Here is a 27,341-nt window from a genome sequence, read left to right on the forward strand (position 1 = left end):
CTTTAGTCCAAAAATGTTTGAAAACTCATGAGCTGGTATTTTCCAAGGGGTGCCTTGACTCAGTTGAGGGACGCCTTGAATCTAAAAAGTTTGAGGAAACACTCTTGTCAGAAAAAAAGAAAAGAAATACCCAATGCCAATTTCTCTACTGCTTCACAGTTGTAACATTCTTTCCTGCTTGGAATATAGCTGTATGCTGGGATCTTTTAAATAATTTTTAGTAAAATATGTGTTCAAGCTGCCACTTTGGGAGGAAAAAATGGCTTTTGTACTTAAATCAATTTCTTTGTGAATACTGTTCAATAACTATAACCTACCTGATATTTACAATGCATCTTTCCTTCATGTTTAGGTACACCAGAAAGCCTGGCAGAAAAAGAGCGACAGCTCTCTACCATGATCACCCAGCTGATCAGTTTACGAGAGCAGCTCCTGGCTGCCCATGATGAACAGAAAAAGCTGGCAGCCTCACAAATTGAAAAACAACGGCAGCAAATGGACCTTGCTCGCCAACAGCAAGAACAGGTGAGGCTTTGAGAAACCGGCAAAAATGTTTCATGCAGAACATTAGAAGGCTCATAATAAGCATTGTTCCGCTTGGTGTTTCCTTTCCCTTCCATTATTAAAAGAGTTTAAATTCCCTCATTATAGAAAAAGTATTATAAATTGCTTTTTCTTTTTCATATAGGAACCAGAGTAAAAATAGGCATGGAATTTCAATGCATTTATTTTCTAGCTCTAATTAAAGCCTTATTTCTTGCTACTTATGAGATGCAGTGTAGTACCCCCCAGTAAAGCAGACTGTGAAACAACTATCATTGTTTACCTCTTTTATTGCCTCTATGACAACAAAACAGAGAAAAATGGGTACAGAGCTGGCACCCCAAAATATCTTCATAGAAAAAAAAGTAAGGAATATTTGTAAGAGACCAAATTGTCCTAAAGAGCTGTCCTTGTCTGCTGTAAAAATCTAACAATGATCCCATACACTAGTCCCCCAGGCATTAGATCAGACAGATCCAAATTAATGTGTGGTTTTTAGGAATCTGACATTATTACCAGAATTATCTTTTCAGTTAAATGTATTTTATAGGGTATATAGAGCAATATATGCTCTGTTGATTTTAATGAGTTGTGACGTCTGGTATTTTATGTGCTTGAATATTTGCCCACATGTAGGAATATGGACTCATCCCCTAATGGAAAATAACATAAAGGAACACTGTAAAAAATCAGAAGTTAGAATGTCATTTAGCCATCCAGAGATGACACAGTAATTAACTATTGACACTTGTGAATAAGCTAGCACAAATTAATCTTGACACATTTGCAGACGAGTGATATCTTACAGTGAACACTTTGTAATTATATTTCAAAATGAAAATTAAATGACACTTAAAACTAGGTTGTCATGCTCAATGAAGCGAGCATGTAGCTCAACCGATTGGCAAATAAAATTCAGAATTTGAGCCACATGGTGCTTATGTACCATCCTTTACTGTGTTGAGCCTATACATCTAGACTGCGCTATGGTAATGCACTCTGGTGTTTTGGATGCATTTTTCTATCTTAGCTCTATACTGTTTAGGAGAAGCCATCAATATTAGATGAAGAGAGGTAGTTTGTTTCCATCAGGAAATTAATATTCAAACACCACTATACTGTACTTAGATCTGTAACAAGATGCACACCAGTCCATGCTCACAACAAAGCCGGCAGCACTACCCTGCATACTTACAATGCAAGGGAGTGTGTAGGTCACCAGCAATTCCAAATAATTCCAAACACTGGATCCAGTACCTAGGACAAATGTGTAATAGTCCCAAAAAATAATTGCATTATGATTTTATTTTGAACCTCATTTCTATCTGAAACTACCACACAGTGCATTCTTTCGGAATCAGATGATTAGTATCTTTTCGGCATTTGCCTGAGCTGAGATTTGAGTTTGCAGCATGGTACAGACCAAATTCTCTGAAGTCCACTTGTGAACATGCTTCACTGTAAGGTGAAATGACATGATGAATGAATGGCATCATTCATAAAACAACATAATTTAAGTGTTCTACATGTGTGTGAATAGTCCCTGCAGCAGGGTGCCCACTGCAGTTGCTCCTTTAAGCACAAAAACAGCACTGAACATAGATTGTATCTGTGACTATACTGTCTAATCACACAGTATCCCCCTCTCCTCCAGACTTTAGGAGCCCATTTGAGCTAATTGCTTAACTAGCAGGATAGGGTGTAATTCTTTAGTCCTTACTCACTTAACTTCCATTGATTGAACTGGAAGAAGACTGCAGGACCATGCTCATAAAGAGACTTTAATCCCATTTGTGGGCAACAGTTTAGTCCCTACCACTGGGCTTGATTCTTTTCTGTTCTGCCATTTGTCATGTCTCCCAGGTTCAGTGACTGGTAGACACTGATCAGGTATTTGAAGACATAAGTGAGACTTACGTAGTGCGTGGGTCTTTTGCTGGTCTCTGTGCAAAGGTGAATTTCTTCTGGAGCCATGAAACTAAAACACTCAGTGTAAAGGTGGGGGGAAAAATCTCAGAACTGATCATTTGGGGCTATGTTGTTGTCTTCTGCTAGGAGGTGTAAAAAGCTATCACACAGTTTTGTTCCGCTTTTGATGCAGTTTATCTGAATTATTCCCACTAACGATCGAGAAAAATGCAGTGGTATATCTCAAAATCATCGTATTTTTAGTAAAAATTGTACCTGAACTGCTTTCTTATTTTTATCATTTTTGTCTTTCCAAGTTTAATCATAAGCATTTATTGTATGTTAATTTAAAATCATATAATATGTCAGAGAGAAAAAGAGAAAAATGTTTTTGCCAGGGAGCAGGGAGCAAGGTATTCCTGAGTTCATACTTTACCTCTGATGTTGACTTTCACTGTGATAACTCACCAGAGGTTTGACTGTCCCCTACCCAGACAAATATTTATAGGAAGGGAAATGATACTTGAGAAATAAGTGAGTATTTTGTTACTGAATATAGCATCATATCCTCAGCAGTGGGCGGATACAGTCCTAGCAGATGGGCAAAGCATCAGAATTGCTAGACTGGGGCTCCCTAAGAAACAGTCCCTGACCAGAACTACTGAACAGTGTGGAAGAAACAGGCTTCACTCTATTGTTTGGTTCCGAAGTTGTCAGAGACCTTTATTATACAAGCAGCTGCAGCGGAGAGTACCAAACAGACAGAGCTTTCTCTTATCAGTCTCGCATGCCTGCCCCCCCGCCAACAGACAATTGAAGCAAGCTTTTTATATGTTATATCTTGCGTCATGTGACCTGAATTGAAACAGGTCAAAGAAAAACTGGTTTAAACTAGAAAGTTGCAAGAGGGCATAGACTGTGGTTTGACCTATTGACCTCATAGGTCTACTCAGGTCAACAAGGGAAAAGGGTAGGAGAAAGAGAGCAGGTTGCAAAATAGGTGGGGAAAAAGCAATCATTAGCAAATAGTGCACTAACTCAAAGAAGTCAGCAGAAATTAAGGCCTGGGGTTTTTTTCTTCCACAACAGTTGTCCCTCTATAGCACCAGTTCCAGCAGGTCAACCTAGGTCCCATTGCCTACCCCATTACAACTATGTGGGGAAGTTAATGGTACCTGCTGCACTGATTTCTGCACAAAACTATGAATTTGAAAGGAGCAGGTCCTCTCCCCTTGCACCATGATGCTGATTCCAGGTGATTTGTAGGACGCGAGGCTATATCTGTTTAGGGCCATGGACAGAAATTACACATAAACCAATATAAGTGATGGGAAACTGGTTCAGTTCTGTAACACAACAGAAGTTCAGTTTACACAAATTACTTTCAAAATGGATGAACTGATTTAAGATAAACCTGGATGGATGTAGTATCAGACTTAATTGATTTAGGTTAAATCCGTTTATTGAACTTCTGTCCCAGATCCCCTCCATATTCAAGTTAACTCACAATGCCCCAGCATCCCAGGATGCTTTGCAACTCCCCTGCAAACCTGCCTCCCCTGCCGCCTCCTAGGGTGGGTGGGCTACATTGGCCAAAGCTGTGTGCTCCAGCCAAGCAGGGAGCTGTGTTCTAGTCCTTTGGCTTCTGGCCTGGGCCACTGCAGGCATGTTGACTGCAGTTCTGGAATCAGAAGCGAATGTGTGTTCACTGGCTTATCGGTTCAAGCTATGCAGCTTAGACTAACTTGCAAAGATTGAATTGATTCATCCTTGGTCCTTTTGACTGTCTGTACTTAGTTTAGGAAACCTTCCTCCAATCTGCACATGTGCCTCAGTGCTCCCTGTCTCATTGAGTAGACATGCTTTCCTTCCACCTATGCAAGGGAAACGGAGCAGCAGACACTTAACCTCTTATTGTCACTTTCTGCATACATAAAATCATATTTATGCTTGTCAGAGTGATGTTGTGAGTCTTGATTTCTTAGGATCAAGTTCTGCCACTTCTATATACTGCGTGGCACCTTACTCCTCAAGAGATCATTCAAGGTGAATAAACTTGGCAGAAGTTTGCCATTAATGATTTTGCTGTATTTTTAAGCAAAATATAAAAGCTACAAAAAGTCCCATTTAGCAAAGCATGAAAACATGTGCTTAGTTTGAAGCACCTTTCCCTGTTCAGGAGAACTCTTAACATTAAGCATATTCTATGGTAGCTAACAGTAATCACCGTAGTCAAAATTAAGGACATGTTTACTTTGTTGAATACTGATAAAAGTATGAAGATGCATAAGTTTAAGCATCTGTTTTGCTGTGGTGAGGGGTTTAAATGGTTAATGTGTAATTTTAACTGGAATACCACATTGTAATTTTGCATTTAAATTTGAAATTGTTTGAGCACCTACATGGGTACATCTAAAACAAGATATTCACTGTTCTTCCAATTTTTTTACAATTGACATTCAATAGAAAAATCTTTAAAACATTAGAATTAGGATAACTAATAAGAAGTTGTTTTCACTCAGTACTATTGAAGCTTCACTATTACTGTTTTAATTTAATGGAAAATTTATCTCTAATAGATTGCAAGACAACAACAGCAACTTCTGCAACAGCAGCACAAAATCAATCTACTGCAGCAGCAAATTCAGGTCAGTGTGTTTTATTGCTCTCTTCTGATTATATTTAAATTCCATTTACAGAAAAGGAAGAATCTAAAATAAAATAGCCACATGCTTCCCTCAAAAACCCAGTAAAGATGTTCTTCAGAGCGGAGTCTCTGTGTCTTTGAAAATAATTAAAAATATATTTTTTGGTGGAAACTTCTTTTGGTTAACAAGCCAATTTTTTTTTTTAAGTTATGATTTTGTTTCCTTAAATTATACCATTTATTCCTTAAATTTTGCTCCAGAATCTACAATTATTTTCATTTATACACCATGAAGACAGCAGCAGATATTCAATTATTGTTTGTAGATCTGTTTATTATACAGAGAAAATCAGTTTTATAAGAGAAAAATGATTATGAAAAACACTCTATAGAAAATGGCTGCAATTGTTCTAACCAAAGCCATCTGTGACAGAGCAGGAAAATAGCCTTTCCCCAAAACCTATTGAGACAGCACTAGGTACCCAGGAACTGATACCCACTCTAATATTCAAGGGACTGCTGGTGTACCATGACCTACAGACAGATATGTACCTGTTGAAATACTTTGAAAGCAACCTCATAGCAACCTCATTCAACTGTAAATCATGGCTTGATTTTATGTAATCAGACCCTCTCTCTAGCATACATGCAGGGGGACAACCGACTGACAGCTTTCAGGTACTGTTGACTTGCGGGCCTGCTGACCCTACCGCCTTTTTTCCTTGCATATTGTACTTGGATGCCTTCCAGTTAACCTGGTCTTCAGTTTAAATTGTCACAGTCACAGTTGATAGGTTGCTGTGAGGCCAGTTACTGGTGGCATCACTGGTGCAAGTGGACCAGTGCAAGTTGCTTGCCTTTGTCCTTGCTTTCCAGCTACACACCATGTTTTAGTCAGCTGAAGGTGAAACTATTCCTTTCTTCTTCCTGTTCCTTTATAAATATACAGTACCATAGTTATTTTGTTTGGACTTTAATTGATATAATTAACATTTATTAATTGCTTTGACTCCTGGGGGTTGGAAGACAAAGAATTGTGAAATATTATCATCATTGTTGTTGTTTATTGGTGGAATGTAGTTTTGAAAAGGCTGTGCCATTATATTGGTTGGGAATTAGAGCTGGAAATAAAATAGTTAACATAGTTAAGGGAAATAAATATTATGTCTTTTACAGCCCTGACTTTCAACACAGTTAGCATCAGTTTAAGATTATTATTCAATTTATATTACACACAAAATCTTTTTCAGTTGGCATAGAAGCTAAGAGGATAGAATAACTTCAGATATGAAATACAAGTAAATATATTTCAGAAAATCTTCTCATTTCAGGAGAAATGGACTTTACCATTTCTAAAATGAACAGGCTTTAATATTTCACAAAGGACTAACACAAAGATAGCCTTTAGGGGTGTGCAAAGCAGGCCGTATTTGATTCAGATTCGGATTTGGCTCGATTTTGGAGACAGTGATTTGATTAGCTGATTTGGATCACTGCCCCGATTCGATTTGGCCAAATCCAAATATGAAGATTCGATGCTGATTCGGAGAATCAGTGATTTGGCCATAGGCACAGCTTTAAATGTTTTTTTTCTACATACCTTGAGATGCCAGGCGCAGCTTGTGAATGCTGAGATGGTGGGGCGGATGGAGTGTCCCAGAGGAGCGCGGGGGTTCCCGCATGCTCAGCAGTGGACTCAGAAGTGGACTGGAACTACTTCCAGTTCACTTCTGGGTCTGCTGCTGAGTGAGCTGGGGACCCACCCCCCCAATGCTCCTATGGGATACTCCATCCGCCCCACTATTTCAGTGTTCATGAGCCGCCTGATACCTTGAGGTATTTAGAAAAAATATTTAAAATTGCGTCTATGTTCAAATCATCAAATCTCTCCGAATTAATTTGGGAGGTTCCAATTCAATTCAGGAAGATTAAACAGTCTCCTGATTTGATTTGGAGATTCAGCTGCTGGATTGGGCTGAATCTCTGCTGAATTGAATCAGCAACTAAAGCTTCGCACAGCCCTAATAGCCTCTGTAACAACAATTTCTTCCTATTTCATTAAGTGCATTTTCACAGATGTTAAATTTTTGAATGCATACCAAAAAAATTCTTTTAACTAAAAATATATGTTGACACATGTAGACTTCCAAGTTATGATGCTGTAGTCCTCTGAAGCATTTGAGGTGAAGTCCTAACTTTCTGGCAAAAAAGCTCAGAATCACTAGGATTTAGGGCTGTCCTGGTCATTTCCCTCCATGACCTAGCATGATCTCCTTGGCTGCCCTTTGATTATCTAATTACAATTATTCACAAAAGATTTCTTTAAAACTGTTACTTTAGATGGGAAGTGGAACACACAAAACTCACGTAGTGGTGCAGGTCAGGTTTTCTGAACATGGCAGAACATTGGCAAGTCTCAGTGAAAATACTCCTACTTCATATTACTGGCCCTGGGAGGTTTATGATTTCAACTAGCTCTTTTTCCAAGGTTTTCTTTTGGTTTTAATAATTGGCTTCTAGCACACTAACAGAATGGCATGATTGTTGGATCACCAGTCAGAAAAAGTCCATAGACGTCCTCATGAGCTTCCAGATGGTCATGGTAGAGTAAGAAATATATTTTGGTAATAGGAGGGGGTTTAGACCTTACTTGATGGTGCTGGCATCTTGCCAGAGCAATGGTTTATGGATACACTACTTTGGAATATGTTCAGAACCAGGTTTCCTTTTGTATTTGGTGAACTTACAGCAAAAAAAGTCAAAGTAACTTTCATAAGTTTCCTAAAGGGCTATTGTAAACCTTTTTTATGGTTAGAAAATGTGAAAGATCTTTTTTTAAAAGAAGGAATCATTAATATGCTATCAAGTGTATGGTCAAGTGAAAAAGAATGTTACTTGAGTACCAGGTTGCTATTTTCTTTATGGAGATAAAATCCACAGATATTTCTGAGATTCATTGTGGAATCTTTCTGATTTGGTTGCAACATTACAAAGAGACAGTGATGCTTATGTCATCACACCATACTTTCCAGTAGCTATTGGTGTTCCCAATTTCACTTATTGCACTGGGATTAATTCTGATGCTGACTGCATTCTTGATTTTTAAGACACAGTTCTAAGGTTTTTCTGTGGCAATAAAATAATTAGGATCTCTGCCTTGATAGTGTTTGCTGCAACCTAGATACATGATTTCACGACCACACAACAGAACTCACATGACTTATGTTACCCCTCTCAGTGCCATAATTTCTGCTGTCTTCCACTGGGACTGAGAGGTTTTTCCCTTCTGTCTACCTGCTTCCTGTGCCCCTTTCTATGTGAAGATGTTAACAAAGGTTTTAGTTGGGGCACGTGACAATTCCTCTTCCTTCATTGTGTGCTGACTTGTTTCTCCCCTGCCCTTTCCCAGAATAAGGAAAAGCTTCATTAGGTTTGGAGGCTCAGATAGTGTAGGATGTTCCCAGACTATGGTTTTGTATCATTTGAGGTCTATTGAGTGAAAAATATGTTGTTGGAGTGATTCTCATTCACATGTACAGGGTAAATCTAATCAATGCATTTTAGCAGGAGAGAAATTTTCCTTCCACATACATTGATCAGGCTGGTAGCGGACTTCTCATATTCCCCTCAAGCATCTTGCAAGGATCATCTTGTCAGTTATTAGGGCTGTTGGGCAGGTGCCATGACAAATATGCATGTAGTCTCACAGGAAGAATGTGAGTTGTTAGGATTATTCAGGAGGACTTCTGTTTTAACTGGTGTTTACCCTACTTAGTCTACTATGGCCATGAGCCAAATGTTTCTTCTTTCTTTGTTCTTGCAAATTTTATTGCCTGTTTGTTAGCCAGGATTTCCCTGCAAGAGTAGTTTGTTGCCTTTATCTCCTCCTCTATCTTGTCATGGGTTTGGGAATGAGGGAGAGCTTCCTTGCTGTTGAATGGGTTTCCAGTAGTGTAACTGGGAGAGAGAGGAAGCAACATTTCTGCAACCTGAAACCCCCTGAGGAAAGTTGATGAAGTATGAGTGAGTCAAGGATAGGCTGAAAGAGGTGATCCTTTGTGGATCCTCTGGCATTCCCTTCTGTCAGGATTTATGAAGTGCGTTGTAGCAGAGACTGCAGTCTAGTGACAGAAGTCGCCTCCATGAAGCAGCACCACAATGCCCCTCTGACTTGAAGGGAAAACAATTTCACATTAAAATGTGCCTGTATCTGCCCAAATGAGTTATTTGGGCTGCACAGAGTTCTAACCTGTGCACATCTGTCAGTTTAAGAAGCCTCTTTTACAACCCTTTTGTGCCAAGGATGACTATTTGTGATGAAAAATGGTGAGAGTTCTTATCTTTGCTCTGTGTCCAGGGAAAAACAATAATAATATTGCCCTCTTTAAAAGAGATGATAAAATGTGACTAGCACAGGTGTCAGTTCCATCTGGACATACGCCTATTCATGGCACAGCTACTTGGAAATAAGTACAGTACATTCTCTCCTCCAGTATTCAGGGGTAAGGAATTGCTGATGCAAAGTTGTCATCATGTGAGACACCCTGTATGTTTTGCTAATCTTCTGAGTTGCACAGCATAGTTTTTAAAACAATTATTTTAATATTATAATGAATGTGGTTCATTTAACCCATGGAACATTTTGAAATAATTTGGAGGAGGCTTTGCATAGCAGGAAAAAGTGGAAAGACTCCTTTTAAAACAATCACCCATTCTCCTTTTATATATCCATTACTTCAAACTGCTTATTTCCTTTAGGCCTTTTAAAGATCATTTGTCCATTCCTACCTCATTACTGTGTGCTGTGCAAGTTTATCAGTGGTGTGCCAACAGCAAATACTTTGTGTATTTCATGTATTTTGTGTAAAACCAAGTCATTACAGGAGTGATGAGCTCATTTAATTTTCTTCACAATTCATGATTTCTGCATATGTGCTTTGAGATCAGAAGAAAGTCTGTATCTAATGTGTTATGAAATTCCATGCCTCCTTCCAAGTGCTTTCCCTACCTCCCTTTCCATATGAAAAATGTTACAGGTTACCTTTAAACCATTCTAAAGGTACTTAAGATGAGAGGGTCCATGCACTAAAATGTGTTAAACTGTGCTAATTACCCTCTAAACATCTTAAAGGTATGCCACTTGGGGTCAGAGTTATCTTTGAGCCATTCTACCTAGCTCAAGCTAGGGTATTGTTGGCGTGTTCCACAGAGATAAAGCAAGCAATTTGCAGTCATCCAGCATCCCTGGATGTGTGATTCCCAGCCCCTCTTAACCCATCTTCCCAGGTTCTACTGTCCAGGGGCTGGTACCAAGCCAACACCCTCCCACCAGTGGGTAGGTCCCCACCCACATGGCACCACTGCTGGCTTCAAGCACCTCAGGAGACCCAATTCAGTGCCCTGACTAGGGAGCAAGCATGCAGGCCTCCCTTCAGAGAACAAAACTTTTAAAGCTTTTGCCTCTCCTAGCCAGGAAGATGGGGGGGGGGGGGGGGGGGGGGAGCAGCATGGCTTTCATTCCTGGCTCCCATATTCCTGGGAGGGAGAGGGAAAGGTCTGCCTAGCACTGAGTGGAGTGAGAGCATGGAGAGCCTGGGGAGCCATGCTTCCCTGGCATCCATGCTATTGCACTCTCACTGCACTTAACCCCCAGGGAGCCACTCCCAGAGAAAGGATAAAGCCCTGGCTCTTGGCCAAGCCACTGCTTGCCAGGCCTTCTAGAGGCAAGTCACATTTGTGTAGGTGAGAGGGGGCATTAAACCTTATGCTGCAGCTGCCCTGAAACTTTTAAAACTTTAACACTGCCTAATATTCCACAGATTTAGATTGATATAAAGGTAACTTATAACAGCACTCTTATAAGTTCTTTCTACAGATGATCGAATTAGAAAAAATTGGTGCCTGTAACTGAGATCCAGATCTTACATCTCCAGGCAGGCAAATCTCTCATTGTTTTCAGGGGAGTTACAAAGGAGACAAGACTGCTGGACAAATAAAAGCTAGAGCTAGGGGGTGATTTGTTTCATATCCTTCAAACCACATTTCTTTAAAACAGTGAAGGAAAAATTAGCCTACTCAGTCGGTGCTGTGTTAAGGAAACTCATCCTAGGACTGAGACAGACTACTTTACAAACAAAAGGGCAAGTTCAGTGAATGGCAATTGTGAGGCTTGCCAGCAAATATCAAGCACAACTTTGCAGGGTGCTGGCCCTTGTCTCCCAGTGAGCCCAATATGTTACTGGTACCCTTCAGCTCTTTGCAGGACCCAGCCTGCTGTGTAGGTCTATGATCCAGCCATGTCCTATTGATGGAGGCAAATTAATCAGATGTATTAAAATGCTGAGCACAGCTCTCTAAGCATTCTTCAGGAAGAACACCCATTAGAGTCTACAGGTGCAGAGGAGTTTCCACTGCGGCCTCAACTCCCACTTGTGCAGGTTTTGTTGAAATGAATCCTAAACTTAGGCCAGAATTGTTAAAAAAACAAAAAACCCAGCATTGACAATTGGGGCCAACCCACTGGATGTTCAGCTTCTATTAAAATCTGGCAGTAAGTGTCACAGGAGGAGATGAGCAATTTTGAAAAGCTTGTCCAAAGCCCTTTCATCTCTTTCCCTTCCCCTTATTCCCTTTTAAAGCAGTATATGGGGTGCCATTGCAGGGCATTTATTTTTCTGTTTGAATCAGGAGCAGTTTTCCCTTGCATAGAAAAACTGGGTTCCTCTGCCTTTGTAAGTATTCTGTTTTAATTGAGCCACTAGAAATTATTTCTAATAGTAATTTTGTTCTAGTTTTAAATATGTACTTTCATGCTGTGTAGTTTAATATCAACAAGCTTGCATTGTCTATTTCTATTAAAATAAGTGAACATGATTACCAGGAGAGTAAACAAACAAAAGAATAGTAACATAAAATTACAACTATTTAAGCTGCCCTTGAATATGAATCATTTGAATCATACTTAAAAGTTAAGAGGCTGAACCAATGAATCTCTCTCCTTATCCATGATTAACTACTGATAATTCAGGTACCTGGTGAGCTGAATAAGGACTATCTCTTTATGTGAAGTGCGTGTCTAAAGATCAGGAATAATTACATTCCACATTAGCCTTCATGGCCTGCATGACCTGGTTAATTAATTTTTTGCTAGAATAATAATAGTAGAAATATATTTAAAGATATGCTTCATCATTAAGTATCTAATTGACCTCCAATTTTAAGAGCTGGACCTTTCATTTATTGCCTTTTGGAGATGGGTTAAGCTTCTTACTAGTAAGCTTGCTGAAAATGCACCTGCTGAAATCTAGCTATTGTCAATTTGCAGTTGCTCTGCCTTAGGACGTCTTTGTTTGTAAACTGTATTTAGCATTGACAAGGAAAAACCAATTGCAGTGCCTACTGTTCTGGCACAAGGGACTATTCCTTTTTTAAAATTTTGTTATTGAACATGAAACTGATCTCCTTCTAGCAAGCTCTGAACAGGACCAAAATAAAGCCATTGAAAGCAATTTGATACTTCTATTGGCACGGTGCATGGATCAGATACTCCCTTGAAAGAAAATGAGGGTTATAAACAAAGCTTAGAAATCTAGGAATAGCCCCTAGCTTCAGAAAACGCTTAAAATATTTTGTAATTGTATCTTCAATCATGAAATAGCCAGGAAAAACAGGCTCTCTTTTCCCTTTATATATTTCACTGCTGTATGCTGTTTTTAATTGCCCACAGGCACACTGTTGTGATCTTCTTTGGAAGTTTAAAACTGGGATAAAAATGCAAATCTAATTATTTCTTTTATCTAATCTAATTAACTTTAAAAAGTAATGATAGAGGCATTATAGCCTGCATCAAACACTTTAATAACCAAGTTTCTGGATTAAAGAATAGGTAAAACTACTGTAATATATAAGCAGCAAAGATTATTATGGTTGAACATGTAAATTGTTGTGGTGCCTCAGTAAACTATCTGAGTAACTTATTAATTCATAGTAGAAATGATATATTTCCTTAAAATCCCAGGTTTGAATTTGAATTAGATCCAAATTCTATTGACTTCACTTTATATTGTCTAGCACTATGTATTGCTCCAAAACTAAACCATTCATCTTTTTCCCAATGTAGCAGCCCACATGGGAGAAAAAATGCCATTATGTGCCTGTAACTCTCACACTTGCACATCTGTGATTAACATTGGCCAGTTCATAACCTTGTTAGAAAAGATGGAAACTAAGCTAAGGTGAGGAACAGAGCTAAAGAAAATGGAGAAAATAGAAAAAGGTTGCATATGAAAGCAGTGCTTCATATTTAATTTTGTGTTCTCTGTTGGCCTTTCGAGTTCATAAGAGCTGCGCTTTGAACTCCTTACTAAGAATTCTTACTAAGAACATAACAAGGGGTGGGCGAGAGGGGCATCAGCCCTGGGTGATACTGACTTTGGAGGGGTGCCAAAATTGTCCTCTACCCCTGTGGAGTCTGCACCTTAGCAGCAAGAGCAGCCCCACGGCATTGCTCTTGCAACATCAGCCACAGCAGCTAGGGACTGTTTTGGGTAAAACTCCAGGGCTCTCACTTCCTTCTCCCACTCTTCGACCCATGGCTTCTCCCCCTGCCCTCCCCCCCATCCCTCCTACAGGGTTTTGCCAGGGTGCAAACCTTGCTTGTCACACCCTTGCTTATTCCATAATTATTCAAGCCATCAGAGCCCAAATTCTGGCCCTTTGGCATCCATGCCAAAGTAGTTTCTAGATGTTGGGGATTTCTGTGTTGGCAATGAGGGCTGGAGAGCTGGTCTGCTCTATTACCACTGCTCCATTTTAATGGCTTGAGTAAATTCCATAGCCCTAATGCAGCTTTCTGCTAGGGAAGGGGGAGGGTGTGAGGTGGTGGATCCATACCATAGTAGATACTCCAGCTAAATCCTCACCTTTCACCCTGCCTGTTCCTTAGCCAAGCAAAGCCTGGCTGTTTCAGAGCCCAGCTTCACTTCTCCTGCTTTCACCCGAAATTCAGCTTTCTATTTTCTACTTCTTGCGTAGAGGAAACTCACAGGTCACACTGTACATGGGGCCTGTCAGACCTGTAGTCTGACCTTGATTTACCTTGATCTAAAGGTAAGGAACTTCTGAGTTTGGCTCTAAGAGTAATTCTTAAAAGTATATTCTTGCTGAGTTTGTTTTGCACAGTGTCCCTGAAATAGTTAAAATAGTTGCTTGATATTTTTCTAATTTCACTGTAAATTTTTCTTCTAAACTGCTGTATTTCTCCTACCCGAATCTAAACAAATTGTATTTAATGCAAAAATTAAGCCTTGTGTATCCCTTTCATATGACTTCTCTAATTATAGAGCAGTAAATGGTACAATAGCATATGTTAGCAACATGAGCAGCAGTCTATGAAATGAGCTACAAGTTAATAAAACGATCTTGTGGTGGTGTTGGCCAAATGTTAGCACACATGTTTTGGAAAGCGATATTTCAGCAGACTTGAAGAATAAGGCTTTAGTACACTGGTGCTGAATGTGATCTGATGTGTGGAAATGAACTAAGCCCAAGTAAATGTCATTGTTGCTTAAGCTCAGTTTGGAGCAGAAAATGATAGGAAATGCCCTTCTTTCCACTTTCTTCCTCCAATACCTTTTTTTAAAATGGGCAGTGGCTTTTGGGGATAGAGTGGCAGAGCCATCTTTACTCCTCGCTTCAAGCTCTCCCTGTTGCTCTCAGTCCTACAGGTGATGTATCTCAATCTTGTAGATGGTCAACACTGCTTTGAATTCTTTCAGTCTGTCTTGTAGGCCTGTTTCTAGAGGTAAAGTCCTGGCTTATGCAAAGCCAGTGATTAAGCTCCCATTGGCTTCAGTGGAGCCAAGATTTCACCATAAGGGTTTTATTTAAGCAAGGACTACAAAATTGACCCCTACTTGTTTAGGAAAGGATTACAAGAAGTCTCTGAGCAGCTGCAGAGGAGCAAGCAAATATTTGCCACCCACATACGCTGCTGCTATGGGGTCACTCCTAACTGGCATCACAGTGGTCCCTAATGTCCATTTACTGCATCCACCCACACTTTTGCGGAGCAGAATGTTCATGGTCTTTCTCAACTGCTGTATCAGCCCAAAGGGTGGGGCCAGCAAGCTATGAGATCCTTTTAGGCTGGCCTGCAAGCTTCTACCCCCAAGTGCAACCAGCACCTGGGTAGAGATGGGACCTCTCTGAATGCCTCTGGCACTCCTTCTGGGCAATACAGTCACCACCGCCCCTCTACACATGGCTATGTTATTAAAGATTAACTCTTAATTAACATCAAAATCAGCCTTCCTACACGGAAGCGTTCTCTTAAATGTAGAAAGCGAATTTCCACCCTTGGTTGCACCTGTACAAACAAATTGAAATGTGTAGCTGGGTGCTGAAGTTGGCCAGTTTCCTTCCACAGGGCCCAATCCTGCAAAGCTGTATTGGCACTTACAATCCTTATTCACACAGTCCCTACCTCATTGCTTGCTTACCTAAATATTACTTACATGAGTAGGTGTTGTAGAATTGGGCCCATAATCAAGAAAAAGGTACAACTAATTATATTAAGGCTTGTGTTTAAATTTATTAGGTAACTTTGCCTTAGAAATTGCATAGGAAGGTGGCCTTTACTTGGAAATTAGTTATGTTTACAGTGGAGTTTTCTGTGATCATCAGCAGGGTGATGGCCTTTTTCAGTGTACAAAGAATAAAGAAAATACTTAATGAGAGGTAGTATTGAAATGTCTTGATTTGTGGGGATATCCACATACACAGTCCACACTGGAATGTAATGATATCAGAGGTCAGAGTTTCTGTCTTCAGAATCAGTTATTTGGAAGAAAAATGATGAAGTGCAGCCCCACATAAAAAGGCCAAAAGCATTTAGCAAATAAATTGTAAAGTACTTTTTGAAATCTTACAATAAAATGTTAAATTCACCAGACAATATAAACTTTGACCTAGAGGATTAAAGTGGTTTTTAGTTGTTACAATTAACAGTGTATAAAAATATAGTTATAAGACAAATTTGTTGCACAGTATTTGCAGAAATCATGAAAATTAGGCAAATAATACAGATGTGTTACTGAAACACATTAGGAAGAAAAAAATAATTTTTACATCTACTCTAGTTTTGCAGATGAAGTAATTATATAACCATAAAAGGCAGTTATTTACGCATAAGAGAAAAAAAGTATAATACTTTGAACCCTCACCCCCCCAAACCCCCCCCAGTTTAATACTCAGTAAACATTCAAACTGTTTAAACAAAAATACAGATGTGAAGTAGATGAGTGTTCATAGTATGCCTGCTTATTTACCTCTGTCTTAAGTCACTAGCAAAAACTGGTCCCTGGGTAAAGAAAGCCTTTAAGAGAAGTTGAACAACATTGCACTATATACCACAGGGGATATTTTAAAGTTGCTGTTTAAGTCATGGAGAGCTGGCCTTTGCATGAAGCTTACACTGTATTCTGTTCTGTGCTTTACAGGGTTGGGTTTTTTTTAAAGAAATCGTATGAGGTAGTTGGGTGTTTGGCCATGTTATATGCAAGAGTTTCTCTTGTTTAAAAGAGCTAGTCTTTATATAAATCTTGTATATATCATCTTGTGTAAGTCAGGCATTTGCACAGCTTGTGTAAATTATGTCTATATTGAGAATTTAAGAAGTTACACAGTATGCATTCCATACTTGAGAGATGGGAAATAAAAATTGATATATTGTGTGACACATGATATAACACAGTGAAATATCTTTTGAATTCCAAAGGGATGCACTGACATCACTGTACTTAGTTCATGTACAGTAACTCCCACAAAATGTTATTAATTTTAGATTGAACTTTGTAATTATTCAATAAAAGAAAATAAATGATGCAAATAGTATACAATGGCTCATTATGAAATGCTGAATTCATTTTATTCACCCACCCAAAATGACAGTATGTTAAAAAAACATTAAAGTTGTAACACCAAATAATAAAAGCAAAGAATTTCACAGTTGAGGGTGAAGTGTGAAATCCATCTTGAGACACATCACAGCAGCACAGCATTTGTGAAGTGAGCTTTTTAGTTAAGGAACTTTTTTCAAAAATAGAATGTCAGTCATTTTTCATTCTGTGGACCAAAGTTTCACCAGGTGGATGAGCACTGTCATGCTTTCAAATGTGTACCAGGTGGACAAACGTATTAGTGTGAGAACAGAAATACAGCTGCTATAAGTATGTGCTTAAATCACATGGTAAACAATAATAAAACTGATAATAATAATGGCAAGTGATGATAAAAAAGATGGCTGGCCACTGAGCTGACTGGTAGACTGATGCTATTGATTTACACAAAGCTGAAAAGAATTTGTGTTGGAAGAGGGAGTATGCATCCCTTTGCCCCTTGAGAGTCACTGTATGGAAGGACCCCGCTGTCAGTAGAGAGTTGTGCGGGTGGTGACTAGCTTTTCATGCTCCTTCTTTTTGCTCTGCATTTGAGAAATAATTCAAGCCATTTATGTCCCTCATTACTATTGCATCGTCATAAACTTGAATGTATTACTCTTACCTGAAAAGAGCACTGTACCCTTATCCCTATATTATAGATGGAGCACAGAGGCAGTCAGGATATAGATAGATGAACAAATGATGTCAAGTTAAAAGAAGGGAAGCTGTTCCATAGTAAAAGTTCCATGTGTCCATTCCTATCCCTCAGTAAGTGAAAGCAGAGCTGGGGCAGGTAACACATAGGGCTGGGTTACCTCATTTAGTTTCTACTTACTGCAGGATAGAGTGTATGATAGAGTTACCATGGAGAGCCTGCTATATTGCAAGTCCTGCTCCCCTTTGAGGTTGGTATCATTTGTTTATCTGTCCATAACTGGCTTGCCCTGTACCATGCAGGGAATGTGTGGTGGAACTGAACCTGGGTTTCCCAATTCTCAGGTTATCTCCCTTAACTACTGGACCAACCGTCTCCATCGTAATCTTCCATCCATATGTCCCTTTGCTTAATCTGCTCTAATGGCTCAGAAACCTTGTATTTCCCTATTGGGGGTCCCTCAACATTCTTCCCCAACTAAAGATTTCTATCAGATGGGCAAGGATTTGCTTGCTCCTTCACCCACTTTCATAACTGACATGCATACTGGTATCATTCCCATGAGTTTGATTTTGCCCTGTGGCCATCAAGGTGTTTGGAAGTGTAGACTCCACCCCTGGGAAATGGCCAAGTGTGGAATGCAACAATGCGGGGTTCTGCAGCTGCTAGAGATGAAGTATTTTCTTTCCAGATAAATAGCAACCTTCATGGCTGTGAAACTTCCTTTGTACACTGGCCTTGTAGGCAAATTGTTTCTTGGTCACACCTTTCATAAATAATCTTCTAGTTGGGGATTAGGGAAGAAGGGCTAATTGTATTTTAAACTAGTCCCTAAATTTCATGCCTGTCCCTTGCACATTCTCTTGGGCATTCAAATGGGTAAAAATCTACATGGCTTACCAAAAACATCAGTCAAATAATGTTTTTTAATTTAATCATAAATTTTGCTTCTAAGTTGAGATCGTGCATGCCACAATTTAGGCCAGAGTGTATTTTTACAGCCAAGTTACAAACCCCTGAAAAAAGGGGCTTATAATGGAAAGGTTGACACAACATTAATTTTAGTGTTGTGAACGCAACGCTACAATTTTGGAAAAAGACCTTTATAGCTCTGCTGAGATATTAATTGCAGGAAATTACAGCATATCCTATTAAAGTATTATGTCAGTGGCATACATAGTGTGTAACACCTTTACATATATTCTCCCTTGTTTTCATGGCAGTGTGTTGCATTTTGATCTCAAAAGATGAGATGAATGAAGTGCCTGGGAGTTTCTTGGATTCTCATTGGTATTGACCAAGCTGAATAAAAGCCTAGCTTATAAAGATGCTTCCTTATTATCCTGTTCCTCTACCAAGCAGGAAATTCCAAGATATGTGTGGAAGGCCTGATCCAAAGTTTGTTGAAGTCAGTAGGAGTCTTTCTTTTTATATCAAAGAGGTTTGTACCAGGGTCCTGACTCTGAGCCCAGTCCTTATTCACACAAAGCATGCACCCATTTGCTTCAGTTAGGTTTTCAAAGCTGTGCTTTGTATGAATAAGCCCTCTTCATTGTAAGGACTTAATTCTGGCTTGATTCACTGGTGTAATACCTCCATTTTCCACTGAGTTACTTCTGATTTACATTAGTGTAAAACAGGGCTGGGCAAAATGCAGCCTGCGGGCCAGGCCGGGTCCCCTAAACGATTTAGAAAATTATTATTTATCTATCCCCGGCTGCCTGTCATGCGGCCCTCGATGGCTTGCCAAAACTCAGTAAGCGGCCCTTCGCCTGAAATAATTGCCTGCCCCTGGTGTAAAAGAAGATTGGTCTCTATGTGTAATTTTTTTAATATACATGTTCAATGCACCTTGGTAGAGTTGTTGCAAGTTTACAGAAATTATTTTAGGTTCCCAATGTGATGAATAATATAGATGTATTTGTTTTAAGTGCCTTTTTACTTCAAGTAAATAGTTTGTTTACTAAATTTCTACTACCCATCTGTTTAGGTGTGAAGAAACTCTGTCATATTTTATTGAAACCTATGGCTTATAAGGCAATTCATTGTAATACTGTAGTTTTTAATATACACTGCGTTAGGGCACTTTGACATATTTTAAGGCCCTCTGGGCATCACTTGTTTCATTGATGGCTGACATTTTTGAACAGGAAGGCACAGGCATACTTAGTAAGGTATTTTTTCAATTGTCAGCTCTTCAGGATATGGGACTGTGTCTTTATGTGCGTTTGTACCGTGCCTAACACAATATGGCTTTTATCCTGTCAGAGAACTCTTGGCACTGAATCAGTGCTAATTCATGAGTAAATATGAAATAGTAATAGGAGTAGTGTTTGTTTGGAATCCCTGTATCTTTTTTTCAGTTTTTCTTTCCAAAGATAGAGGAGCATAAACAATCACTTATTTTTACACAAATCTTTTATGCCTGTTGTACAGCTGATTAATATCAAGCAAGATTGGAGAAAAGAGCTTCTTAGAAAAACCACTTATACGCAAGCTCATTGGGTTGCTGATGTTTTCCATTAATTGTAGAACTTTAACATATAACCATTGCCTATATCTGGTTTTACTTATTAAATCCAGACCTGCTTTTTCTCTGCCTGCTGAGTAGGGAAACTCCATGCTGTACCAGTTTCTTTTTACTTGGGACTCCTCAGCATCAGGATTAAAGCTGTCAGAACAATCAGCCTTCTTTATTGTGTGGTTTTAAAGAAATAAAAAGAAATATGTCACTTTCACACTGTTTGTTAAAATAGCAAAATGGAAAAAAAGAAAAGTATCTATTTTTTAATATTGAATGTTTTAATCTCATTAGCTGTTGCCTTTTCTGAGGAGGAAGGGGTAAGGCTTACTAGTTTGTGATCCATCACTTGGCTTGCTATTGCACTCACGTCTCAGCCAAATCTCTCACTCAAGTCAACGAGAGTTTCCCTTTTTGAAAAATGTTCACGGTGCCATTTCCTCAGGTGGAGTAATTCAGTTTAGCTCCACTCAGCCACTCTACTCTGGAAGTATGGGATCAGTCCCTGTTTACACTGGATTCTCATAGAAATGGGAGCATTGTGGCTTGCATTTTTCTCATAAAATCTTGTTATGCCCTGTGTTATCCAGTGATAGTTGAGGAAGATTATATTCCTGTCCGTTTGAGACTTTTGCAGATTGGAGTACATTGTCTTTGAATATTTTTTACTTGCTTTGTACTTGCTTCAGCTACTACTTTTCTACTTTGAATAAGTGGAGTCTTTTCTTTTTTATTTTATGCAGATTGGTATAGATAGCATGTTGCAATAACCAACAATTTAAGTGGGTGAGAAACAAAAGTAAAACAAAGTTTGTGTAACTTGATCTACTTTCCCCTGGTTTTTATTGAGAAAACAATTTTTCCTATACAGAGTAGCCAATCTATCATCCAAAAGAGCACAGGCTCATTTTATTTTCTTTTGTAATTCTCCTATAAATTCAAATGCACATATATTTTGGATCTCGTTTTAGGAGGACCTGGATATATTAGTAATTTATTCAGTAGACACTGATGATTATTGACCATTAAAGAGTAATAAAACATTTCCTGTGTGAAATAGATGTGGCATCAAATGTCTTAATTTCTGACAGTAAACGATTCAGGTTTACTACACAGACAGTAACGTTACCGTTTAATGGTAAAAGTCTCACTGCACTCAAAAAACATAGGTCACCTCCCATAAAACCAATGGAGTTGCACACGAAAGAGAAAATACTTTGAAGAAAGGCTCAGGCTCATGTGTATATTAACCAGAGCAGATGAAATGATTTATTGGGTTTTATACACAATCTGTAAAGGGTAAGCATTGCTAACAGAATGAGTGGCAGCCTCAGGGAGCTGAGTAGCCCCCAGGGACCAGCCTTTGTTCCTCTGGACTTGACAGGCATGTGTCTCTGTTAAATGAGGGCTTAATTTCTCTCATATGTGCACAATTTCCAAGCTCAACAAAGGCAGCCAGGACTGGAGCTATTTAAAAGAGCCAGCTCAGGAGGAAGCATTCCTGAAGAAAGGGGATGCTAAAGGGCTAATTACTCACCATAGCTTAGCAACTGTTTTTTTTTGTTTTTTTTTTCCTAAGCAAGGTTTATTAACACGGAACTGCCACTTTCATTTTATATAAACATGCATTAAAATTACAAGGGTATTATTTTTCTTTGAAAAATTGCCATTTTAAGGGGTCTGCTGACCAAAAATAAAGCATTCAGAACTGCACTCAACCTAGCTTTCCCCCAAGCTGAAGAGTTTAACTAATTAGGTTTCGGACCATCCTTCCCAAAAATGGAGGGAATTAAACCTTTGTCGCGCGTGCATGCGCGCGCGCGCACACACACATGCGCGCATGTATCTGATATATGATATAATACATGTATAATGCATGCTCATATAATATTATATACATATAATTTTACTAAGAGTCACCATCAATGCTGTTATTGCACTCATGGAAATATGCTAATAAAAATTGCCCTGATAAACGTTTCCAGATATATATCTAGCTTACTAATATATACCCACTTACATGTGTAGTGTGGCATGCATGTTGTGTGTCTTGCTGTACACATAAACATGTATTTAGAACCAATCAACTTGAATAGTTTCTTTCAAATGATGCAATATCTCTAGTGCCTACAAGCTAGATATTTTTTAGTTGTAGGGTTTACTTCATCCCTGCCTCTGTGTTGGTTGCTGTGCCATGAGAAGGACAAGGGGATAGTTGCTTTGTGGCAGTGGGTCTTAACCTTTTTGTATTCAAGGCACCCCTTGAAAGACTCAAGGCACACCTCAGAAAATGCCAGGTTCTAGTTTTCTTTTTTCTTTTTTTTTAACGACAGAAAAATAATAGAGCAATTCTGTTGTTAGGAACTTCGACCACAACAAATCAGAATGTATTAACACTATAGATTCCTAACTGAAATCTCTGGGTTTGTCTCTGGTACCCTGGCTGAGAATCATTGCTTTAGGGACAACACTTTTAAAAGTGTGGATAACCCAGTCCAGTGGCCTGTGCCGCCAAATTGTGGTGCAGTAGAAAGTCAAGCCACTCTACTATATTGATATATTAATATGCGATTGTTAATATTAAACAGCAAACATTTGCCAGTAACTGCTGCCTGGCTTCAGACTTATATTACATTGTGTAATAAACAGGAAATTATTTTGAGAATCAGAGCACTTGGGGTTAATTGTGTGTAAGATCATTCTGGTACTCCTAAAAGTAGATGCCAAATATTATTAAAAATTATAAAGCTGGGATAGATGTAGTCAAATTTTTGAATGGAATGCATATATTTTTCAGATGTCACCCATAAAAATCATTGCCTCTCATGTTTCCTGGACCATCATGGCTACAATATCACTCCAAAAGGATTGAAAATTCCACATTCTTCTGTGGGGGCTGCTTCTGTGCAGAGCTGAGTGGGGCTTAGGATGCATGACTTTGAATTACTGGCCGTTCTCCACACAAATGATATGTGTCAAATGCAAATGACTGCAGACATGAAAGGACAGTAATGGCTATGGAATAGCCTGCCTAGAAAGAAACTTGCCTTTACTGTACATTAAAAAGGACTGAGGGGGAAAATGATAAAAGTATGAAAAAAGGCCTTCAAATGGAATGCCTCCTCCAACATTGGCTACAAGTCAGTACATGTAACATGACAAATTCCTTTTCTAGAAATAAATGTTTTGGCACTGATCCTGCAAAGACTTTGTCAATTTTATTACACATAATGTGTAAAGTTAAGCATATATTTATGCCTTTTCTGAGTTAGGTCCTTTAGACATCCTTTATGTTTTATGTTTTTAATTTTTTTTCAAATGCCAGTGTTGACTTACTGCAGCTGTTTTGGGTGTACCTATACATACATTTCATATGACAAAGTAAACTGGGTGTGTCTACACGTGTGCATTTACTGCATAGTAACCGAAATTACTGCGCAGAACGAGTTCATGTCTACATATGCATGCCCACACTACGCAGTAAATATGTTGATTTACACTAATTTGAATGTATATGCTTTAACACCTGCATGTGTAGACGCCAGCCTACTCCTGCTTATTGCACAGTAAATTTAAGCTAGAGTAAATATACATGTAGCACACCTACTGTGGAGCAGTTTGTGCTGGAATTAACTGCTTCTGGGTGCAGCCTGTACACATACCCTGGAACAGCACCACTTTGAGCCAGGGTGGAGCAGGCCTAGGCTGGCAGCAGGTTTGGGGGATCAACCCCAGGCTCTGGGTGGCAGCATTGGGCAACGTCGGGGCTGACTGGGGTATGAGAGTGCTTAATATGCGGAGCTGTGTGGCTCGGCAGCAGGCAGGGTTCTGGCCCCCTGTTGTCTGGGCTGACCAGATACAATTTCCACCCATGGTCGCCATCTGCATTGTGCGGGCCGGGAGTGGTCTGAGGCGTTCGGGGGCGCGCGGTGGGCTGTGGCCGGGAGCCCGCAACGGTAGGGCGGGGTCTCTGGCACGACGGACTAGAATTAGGCACGGACTCGTAGCGGTTAATTAAAGATTGTTTTACTTACACTGTAGGTGGTTGCGGTGCAGGCAGGAAAAACTTTCTTGAGTTGCGGTTACAGACAAATACAAGTGGAGTTTGCTAGGCTCCACTCAAGACACACGCACGGAGTTTGCTAGGCTCCGCAAAACAAACACGACAGAGCTCTGGATACCCTTGACAAGTGTGCAAAACCGTAGATACGTCTTAAGAATTTAACGAACGAGATGGGAAGAGGTTGGTGGTTAATCAGGCTGCCGAACTCCTCTGAGATGCACACAAAGTTTCTATTACTCTGCCGCGTGCTCAGAGTCCCCACGAGATGGTTGTGGAGTCCTCTACAACTTGGGCGGAAACTGCTTTAACCTTTTATACAGCTAGCGAGCCAATTGCTAGCCACCACGTAGGAATAATTTAGAATCAGCCAATAATAGGGTACGAATTTGCATACGGGTGGCACTGGGGTTTTCTCTCTGCAGCTGAGAATTGCACCGTGCAAAGAAAGCTCCATGTGGCAGGAAATAATTCTGCAGTGCCGAAGCGCGCACACAATCATTGGGTCATGACATGCATGAGCATTTGATTGCAGTAAATGACTCCACTGTAAGATAGTACTGCCCCTGACAAGTACTGCCACCTTACTGAGAGTCTTGTATCCTATTACTCTGCTCACATAAGTCTTCTTACCTTCCAGTTTTCCTGGAAAGCAACAAATGTTTTGTTTCTGTTTGTTTTAACAGGTCTTCTCTCTAGAAACCTAATTCATGGTACAACTAGGACACTTCTCATGGAAACAGTGCTATTGTTTTGGTCAGCGCAGTAACTGCAGACATTCAAAGCTTTGCAATTCTTAGTGTCTTTGTTAGCATTTTGCAACTTACAGCTTGTACTTTGGCTGTTTTTTACATGAGGAACTTTTGAGGTGAAAAGCTAATGACCTTATCTGTTATATGTGTGAACATGTCAGGATACCTTGGTGTGTTGCCCTGATTACATAATGAAGCAGAAAAATGGAATTTAACAAAAATTTCATTACTTCATTTTATGAGATTTTAAGGTGGACTTTTTAATGATTAGTATGAAAGAGGGATTATGAAGTTTACTGTAATTTCAAGAACAAGTCTATGAATAAACATTTAACTGGAAATAAGGCCAGTTTTAAAGGGAGCTTGCAGATTTATAAAGAGAATACAGAGTAAAGGCACCAGCAGAAAATAACCTGTCAAAGAAATCATCACAGAAAAAAAAATCCTTCCAAAATTTAATATTTGAATGTAGTACAGTTAGATGATACCTCCCGTGCTATATCTGTAATTTGAAGAGACAAAGAGGAAAGATAAATTTGATCCTGACTGGCTGCATCTACACAAGTGCTTTTATGAGCAGTAGCCTATTCTACTGAGCATTAAAGTGGTGCATAAAAAACTGTGATAGTATGCTAATGCAAAGTAAAATAGGCTACCATGAATTAAGCAGCACCTAAAAAGCATGTGCATGTTAATGCAGCCTAATGCGCATTTATTTAGTACCTCAGGGCATATCTAAATGTGCATTAGTGCACCTTTTCTAATGCCCATTAAATTTAGTGCTGCCAATGTGGTACCAAATTAATGCGCATTTGTGATGCTTGATGCACAGTAGACTAGTTTACTGTGCATTAGCATAATGTCATGGGTTTTTATGTGATGCTTTAATGTGCAGTAAAATAGTCTATTGTACATTAAAGCACATGTGTAGACACACCCTCATATTGGAGTTACTAAATTTAACATGCATTAGGAAAAGCATGTTAATGCACATGAGACATGCCCACTGAGAGCATCTACACATGTGCTTTATTGTGTAGTTGACTAATTAGAATTGTAGTAAAACATCACCATCTACATTTGTAGCGCTGTTAGGCCAGAGTCAACTAATTAACTCTGCCATAGGATGGTGCTGCCCAACACAAGTACTATCCTATGGCAGAGTTATGTACTCCACCGCAACACGTGTGTAGACAGTGAACAGGACTACTTGAGAAACAAGGGTGCTACAATGCAGAGGTTGCCTGATGGCTAGCACACTCATGCCCCTGCACTGTAGCACCCTCATGCCCCAGCCAGTCCCTTCCTCAACACATTGAGCTGATGCTGACCCCCCAGGCCCTCTGCCAGTTGGGGCTGTGGTGCTCTGGCTCAACATGCTGTGGTACCAGGCATACACATAAACACTGTATCTGACAGCAATAAACTTTGGTGCAAACTGTGCTGGATTTTTTTCAGGCATGCTAATTGCACATGTAGTGCAATTATTTTTTATTCTTGTCCTGATTTAAAAAAAAAAAGTCATTTGAGGCACAGCGTGCCTTTGTTTCTTCATGTAAGGTGGGGATAGCAATACCTCGCTGTCCAATGGAGAGAGAGATCTGTAAACAATATTTACTTCATTAGCACCAGCTTTAAAAATATAAAAAAACACCTTATTTTTATTGCTAAGAAAAGTAATTGTGTACAGGAAAATTAACAAAACAAAAAGCAGAGTTATAAAAAATAGAAGTGAAGATAGTCTGTGTAAAATTGTGTTTATTTTTACCGTATGGCCAACTCTGGTCTTACTTACATCTGTGTGAATCAAAAGTAACTTCACCAAACAAAAACAGGTACATCTGCCTTACTCTTGATAATGGATTTACAGTTGCTGAGTCTAAGATTCACCAATTTATCTTGCTCCTCTCTGTAGATGACAAAGTCTATAATACTTGATGAACTGCAGCTTCTAGGAACATTCAGCTGTTAATGACACAAAAGCAGATATTGCAGGTTGAAATCTTGCTTGGATTAAAATTCTGCTTTGGATAAGGTAAAGGAGCCACATATATACAGGGGCATTTGGTAGTGTTACAAAATCTAGGGAAAATGGTTTAACCTGGATTCCATGAAGATTCTGATTAAGCCTCCCTCTAAAGATTTGTTTCCATTCTCTGGAGGAGGCGGGACTCCTTACCAAGAGACTTTCTTCCCATCCGATTAGGGGAAAACATCTCCTCTGAGAAAGGAAGGTCCCACACAGGATTATCTTCTTGTCATGCTATGACAGGACCCAGATTTTACAGGGGCTTTTGTGAAGAACTGTGGAGAGTG

General features: G+C 39.4%; 1 protein-coding gene across 14 annotated transcripts in view; it reads left to right on the forward strand.

The window, feature by feature from the left end:
• The window catches only part of SOX6 (SRY-box transcription factor 6), a 532,213-nt gene that overhangs the window by 310,555 nt on the left and 194,317 nt on the right, over window positions 1–27,341 (forward strand). For all 14 annotated transcript variants that reach the window (XM_059722632.1, XM_059722633.1, XM_059722642.1 and 11 more), the window contains 2 exons: window positions 353–525; window positions 5,031–5,099. In XM_059722632.1, coding sequence (XP_059578615.1) covers window positions 353–525; window positions 5,031–5,099 — 242 coding nt within the window. The remainder of the gene's footprint in view (window positions 1–352; window positions 526–5,030; window positions 5,100–27,341) is intronic.

The sequence above is a fragment of the Alligator mississippiensis genome, chromosome 2 (assembly GCF_030867095.1).
Source record: "Alligator mississippiensis isolate rAllMis1 chromosome 2, rAllMis1, whole genome shotgun sequence".
Taxonomy (NCBI): Eukaryota; Metazoa; Chordata; order Crocodylia; family Alligatoridae; genus Alligator; species Alligator mississippiensis.